Source organism: Gobio gobio, assembly GCF_949357685.1.
Source record: "Gobio gobio genome assembly, chromosome: 19".
Lineage (NCBI taxonomy): Eukaryota > Metazoa > Chordata > Actinopteri > Cypriniformes > Gobionidae > Gobio > Gobio gobio.
The window spans coordinates 49,802,427-49,808,932 of record NC_137112.1 but is presented as its reverse complement, the minus strand read 5'-3'; the positions used below and the strand labels follow the sequence as shown (position 1 = coordinate 49,808,932).

The 6,506-nt window shown below is 36.4% G+C and overlaps 1 protein-coding gene across 1 annotated transcript; it reads left to right on the top strand.

Annotated features, from left to right (window-relative positions):
• On the top strand, positions 1-4,507 carry rps15 (ribosomal protein S15). The gene is made up of 4 exons (XM_079844573.1): positions 1-73; positions 422-507; positions 2,260-2,494; positions 4,365-4,507. The coding sequence occupies exons 1-4, from the start codon at positions 71-73 to the stop codon at positions 4,476-4,478; spliced, it is 438 nt and encodes a 145-aa protein (XP_079700699.1). The 5' UTR covers positions 1-70; the 3' UTR covers positions 4,479-4,507.
• The last annotated feature ends 1,999 nt before the right edge of the window (positions 4,508-6,506 follow it).

Sequence of the window (6,506 nt, the reverse complement as noted above, 5' to 3'; positions counted from 1 at the left end):
TCTAATCACTGAACTCTCGCGATATCACTGCGGCTCTCCGGCCCTCTTCCTTTTCCGGGAATCTCTCAAGATGGTAGGATCACCTCTTATCTGTGAATGTCTAAACTATAATAATCCAAGCGAATCTGCTGTTAATATGATGTATAGCAGAGTAGATGATTTGAATATGGCATGTTTGGGAATGGATGCTTGTTCTCAAGCCGTTATTTTTCGCCCGGGGTGATGGTGTAACGTTAGATGTTGGCTTCAGTGTCGCCGTCTGGTTCTCCCAGTCGCGCGTGATGGCGTCTCGCGGGTTATTCTCGTGTTCCCGCGTAACGGGTTTGAGCGGGAGCGGTGGAGCTCCATTAGTCGCTCTGTGTGTGTTTCTGAGGGGCTGGCGGCCCGTGAGAAGCGGCTGACGGTGTTGTGATTCCCACAGGCGGACGTTGAGCAGAAGAAGAAGCGCACCTTCAGGAAGTTCACCTACCGCGGTGTGGACCTGGACCAGCTGCTCGACATGTCCTAGTGAGTCCGGCTTCTGGCGCTCCACACGCGGGTCAGGGTCCCAGAGATCCGGCCACTGAGCGGAGGAGTGGCGTTAGGTCACTCTAGGGTTTCTGTGGTAATAAAAGTAGACCTAAACAAACAATAGCGTTTAAACCGTTCTCATGTTTAGAAACAGGAGGTTTATGAAATTATTTGCCTTACAAATATGATTTAAAATAAACACCTGTCACATTTGGCTCTGTCTTGCTCAGTCCGGGACACTAAATATTCAACTATATCACTGATCAGCTCCCTTTCAATTATCATAGTCATAATTAAGAGAGAAAATTGTGAAAATATGATTTAAAAGTCAAAAATATGACATGCTAAGTCATAATTATAAGATAAAATGTTGAAAATGTGATTTAAAAGTCTGCATTATTAGATATAAAGTCAAAAATATGACATGCCAAGTCATAATTATAAGATAAAATGTTGAAAATATGATTTAAAAGTCTGCATTATTAGATATAAAGTCAAAAATATGACATGCCAAGTCATAATTATAAGATAAAATGTTGAAAATATGATTTAAAAGTCTGCATTGTTAGATATAAAGTAAAAAATATGACATGCTAAGTCATAATTATAAGATAAAATGTTGAAAATATGATTTAAAAGTCTGCATTGTTAGATATAAAGTAAAAAATATGACATGCTAAGTCATAATTATAAGATAAAATGTTGAAAATATGATTAAAAGTCCTCATTATTAGATATAAAGTCAAAAATATGACATGCCAAGTCATAATTATAAGATAAAATGTTGAAAATATGATTTAAAAGTCTGCATTGTTAGATATAAAGTAAAAAATATGACATGCCAAGTCATAATTATAAGATAAAATGTTGAAAATATGATTTAAAAGTCCTCATTATTAGATATAAAGTCAAAAATATGACATGCCAAGTCATAATTATAAGATAAAATGTTAAAAATGATTTAAAAGTCTGCATTATTAGATATAAAGTCAAAAATATGACCTGCTAAGTCATAATTATAAGATAAAATGTTGAAAATATTATTTAGAAGTCTGCATTAAAGTCAAAAATGACATGCAAAGTCATAATTATAAGATAAAATGTTGATTTTTAAAAGTCCTCATTATTAGATAAACAGTCAAACATATGACATTGTCATAATTATAAATGAATGCTGAAAATATGATTTTAAAAGTCCTCATTATTAGATAAATGAGAAATATAACATGTCAAGTCATAATTATAAGAGAATATGATTTTAAAAGTCCTCATTATTAAATAAAAGTCAAAAATATGACAAGTCATAATTACAAGATAAAATGTTTTAAATATGATTTAAGTTCTCATTATTAAATTAAAGTAAAAAATGACATGCTAAGTCATAATTACAAGATAAAATGTTATGAATTATGATTTTAAAAGTCTTCATTATGAGAGAGCGTGTCATTTTTGACTTTTTAACTCATAATAGTATTTTTTTTTTTTTTTATCTCAATTTAATTGAGAAATCATGAGAGAATTCCCACCTTTATTGTTCTGTGGCCGGTTTCCGAAGGGAAAATAATCTGAAGCTCAGAGAAAACGAGTTTGGAATAACAGAGGCTAATCTGTGTCTAGCCCCGGTTCCACAGAACAGGCTTAGATTGAGCCAGAATTAGGACATTTAACTTTTATAAACGGGCCTTAAAAACCTTACGAGTCAAAGCAATGGCACTGACATTAGTGTGTGTGTGTGTGTGTGTGTGTCAGTGAGCAGCTGATGCAGCTGTACTGTGCTAGGCAGAGGAGGAGGCTGAACCGCGGCCTGAGGAGGAAGCAGCAGTCGCTCCTCAAGCGCCTCCGCAAGGCTAAGAAGGAAGCGCCGCCCATGGAGAAGCCGGAGGTGGTGAAGACGCACCTGAGGGACATGGTCATCCTGCCGGAGATGGTGGGCTCCATGGTGGGCGTTTACAACGGCAAGACCTTCAACCAGGTGGAAATCAAGGTGAGGATGAGCCGCTAATACACCACACATGGAGGAAACACTCGCCCCATGTGCCTTAAGCAGGCTCTTAAAGTCTAGAATTTCACAATCTCAATTTTAGTCCTTAAAGTCTTACATTCCCTGAAGTATTGAGTTCTTAAATCATTTTAATTTTCCTATGTCCATGTAACCTCTAATGCTCATTGAAATCCTGCAGCACTTTAGAATGTTTTTGTCCAAATATAATTTACTGTAATACAAATGAGACCAACATGCAGCTTATATTGCAGCCAATCAGCTTTGGTGTTATTGGCGCGAGTCTCTTTCGGATTGGACCACAGACACATAACACTGATTTTATTCTTCATATTATCGTCCTCCAGTTTTTCGTGTTTCTGCGATTACTAAATATAATGAGAAATCAACATGCATTTTTTTGAGATCCTGCATTATTTTTAAACCAAAATAAACAAGATTTGTGCGTTTCGTTTTTTTTTTATTGTCACGTGTAGCTATTGTGCTTTAACATAACACATAATATGGCACATGTGGTGTCCTAATAATGAGAAACAAAAATGTAAATGATAATTTCTGGAAATTACCACCACAAAATCAGTCATTTTGATCTCCGATAGTTACGAAAAAAAGATTCGAAATCCTGGTGGGATTGAGCTATGAGGAAGAAAGTGCAAGTTTATCGATTTGTTCAATTTCAATAAATTAATTTACTTGGTAAGTAAATTTGTGGCTGCATTTCCTCTTATAGGTCTTACATTTCATTCATAATGGTCTTAAAAAGGTCTTCAATTGTCCCTGCATGAAGTGCTGTCAGAAGTACCGCCCATGATGCATCAGTTCTGACATTTTAAAAATGTGATTTGAGCGCTGGAATCATAAACCGCTCTGATTGGCCATCGTGTAGCCAATCACAGACGCATCAGAGTTGGGGAAACGCATTACAAGTAACTTGAGTTGCGTAATAATATTACTTTTTCCAAGTAACTAGTAAAGTAACGCATTACTTTTCAAATTTACAACAAAATATCTGAGTTACTTTTCCACATTAATTTGACTGACAGCTCTCCTGTCCTCATGTTGAGTTAGTGTGTGTGTGTGTGTGTGTGTGTGTGTGTGTGTGAACATGATGGTTATTGTAGTTCTAGACTAAATGTGAGCATTTATTTATCTCACTTGCACAATAAAGATTCAGTACTCCTCAAAATGAATAAAATCAGTCAAATGCTAAATCAGAATACTATACAAACCTCCAATAATTAAATGTTAAATAAAACAACTATTTTTATGCATAATCTACCTTTATATTTAATTGACCAATGTCTTGCTGCTGACCTTTTGATGATCAAAATTACTAGATTTTTTGTTTTTATTGGTCAAACTTTTTTCTCCTGCATCTATTCTCCATTATCCAGAGCTGCGCCCTCTAGTGTTCATGAGGGAATCTGCATTTATATTTATTATTTACATTTTGGTATGAAGAGGTCTTTACAAAAATATAACTTATTTTGTTATCAAAAAAAAAAGCCAGCCCAGGTGAGAAAAAGTAACGCAAAAGTAACGTAATGCATTACTTTTCTTAAAAAGTAACTCAATTAGTTACTTTTTAAGGGAGTAACGCAATATTGTAATAAATTACTTTTCAAAGTAACTTTCCTCAACACTGCTGAGCAATGGCCAATCAGAGCTGATTATGATTCTAGTGCTCAAGCGTCACATTTTTTTAATTTCAGTACTGATTTGGTATCTGTCGGTACTTTTGGCAACACTAGTCCCACAAAGCCGTCAAACATGACTGATGTGTTTATGAATATGATGAATTTCCAGGAGCTGATGTGTGTGTGTGTGTGTGTGTGTGTGTGTGTGTCTCTTTCAGCCCGAGATGATTGGTCATTACCTGGGAGAATTCTCCATCACATACAAGCCCGTCAAACATGGCCGCCCGGGTATTGGAGCCACTCATTCTTCCCGCTTCATTCCTCTGAAGTAAAAGCGTCTGTAAATAAAGCCTCCAGAAGAGCCTCGGGTTCTGTCCTTTATTTCTCTTGTTCATAAAAGCTGCATCTACACTAACATCCACTGACTCGCCTTCGGGATTTTAAACGAAAAGAAGTCAATCGATTGCGCAGTGACATTTTGTCAGTGTTTCCGCCAGAACTTGAACTGATCAGCTCTAGAGGAGTCGGAGAATGAGCCTGTTTTCAATAATAGTGGCCTGTTCCTTTAAATCACCCACAATCCTTTTCACACTTTCCAGTTCACAGAAATAAACCGATGAAAAACAAGTCTGTACTGAGTTTATGATGAAATGTAAGACAAAAATAATGGACCTATCATTGAATTTTTTTTCTAGAAAGTCTTTCTTTAAAGTGAATTTCGTTTTGTATTTTAATTTATCAATGTTTCATCAACTAATTGCTTTTATATTTAATAAATAAGAAGCAAACCAAGATCGTCGGGAATGGATTGTGCGTAACGAACCCACTGGTCTGTTTCCGCGGTCTTTGAGTAAGCCTGAAACTATATATATATATCTTTTATTTATTTTATTAAAGCTGTACTTCATTTTAGAGTCAAGCCTAGGCCTCATGAAAGCATTGTTTTAATGAGATCAGTGCCATCTGGTGGACACATTGAGCATTTCTATCACACAATAGCACATTTTTACCACTATAGTGGATCTTGCGGTTTATAAAAAAAATGTTAAAAATCGTAGCTTCATCAGAATGGTCCGAAACTTGGTGACTTTATTGGTACTTGGGATTGGGGACAGTTTTCGAAAAGTCTAAGTGGTCGTAAAAATAAAAACAAATAGTCACACTCAGAACCTTCAGGTCAAAAATGAGCCCCATAGGAAATGAATGGGAAATTGGCAAAAATATGAATACAGAGTTTTTTTGTGCGTACAATCTACAAATCCGCCAGGATGCAGAAAAAAAGACTCAACAGTGAAGATCTCTAAAACATCAAGAGTACAAAACTCACTCACACAAACTAACGCGTGCCATTCCAAAAGCTAATTGTGTTTTTGTGTGTGTGTATTTGTCTGTTTTGCACTTGATTTTTCGGACCATTCCGATGAAGCTACGATTTTTAAAAACCGCTGCGGGTCATTTTTGACCTGAAGAACCCCAGAGAGTTAATATATTTCTTGAATATGTGTTAATTTCCGTAGGCCTATAGATAGTTATGATATGTGTGTCCGTCGTTACTTGGTTAAAGTTACGCAACTGTCCTTAATAGAAGAAAATATGACATTTTAACGACATAAGATCTCGTTATTACGACAATTGAGTGGGAAAAATTATTTGTGGCAGCAATGCGTGACCGTACCAGATGACCTGTAAATGTGTAATGTTTACATTGCATTTTCGCGGAAATTTCCTTTTTCGAATGGCCTGAAAAACCACCTCATGCGAGCGTAAAAACTTTTTGCGAAATATGGGAGCTTTTGCAAAATTGACACGTATTTTCAATGCGCAATTTGAAGGGTAATGGAAACGCGGCCACTGTTGATCATCTGTCCATCATCATATAAAGCCCCGCCCTGATGATCTGATTGGTCAGCTCTGGGTCCAGTCCTGACCCAACTTCCCCACCTCAGATGTTGTGGGCGGGGCTAAGCTCGGCTGGCATCCAGGCTAGAAAATATGTCTATACAGCAAATATTTAATTGTGATTTTTTTAATATTGAAATCACGTCTGTGAAATAAACATTTTTGAGCTGACAATATCAACACATTTTATCCTATTTAAAGGAACTCTCCAGTGTTTTTAGAACTAGGGCTTATTCAACATCTTTCCTACATTTAGATATGTGGGCGAATTCATTTGTGTCTCAGTGCATGCATTGTTTTAGTTCCGCTAGCTTAGCTTAGCATAATGAATGGAATCCTATGTTGCCAGCTAGCATGTCCTGAGTAAAAGTGATAAAAAAACCTCCACCTAATTACTTCTTGTGGCTGCGTATTCACAACGAGTACAAATAGCGATGCAGATTAAGACTAGGCGATTTCCT

Coding starts and splice junctions, on each gene's coding strand:
- rps15 (XM_079844573.1), top strand. Junction 508..2,259: donor CAGCTGCTCGACATGTCCTA/GTGAGTCCGGCT, acceptor TGTGTGTGTCAG/TGAGCAGCTGATGCAGCTGT. Junction 2,495..4,364: donor TCAACCAGGTGGAAATCAAG/GTGAGGATGAGC, acceptor TGTCTCTTTCAG/CCCGAGATGATTGGTCATTA.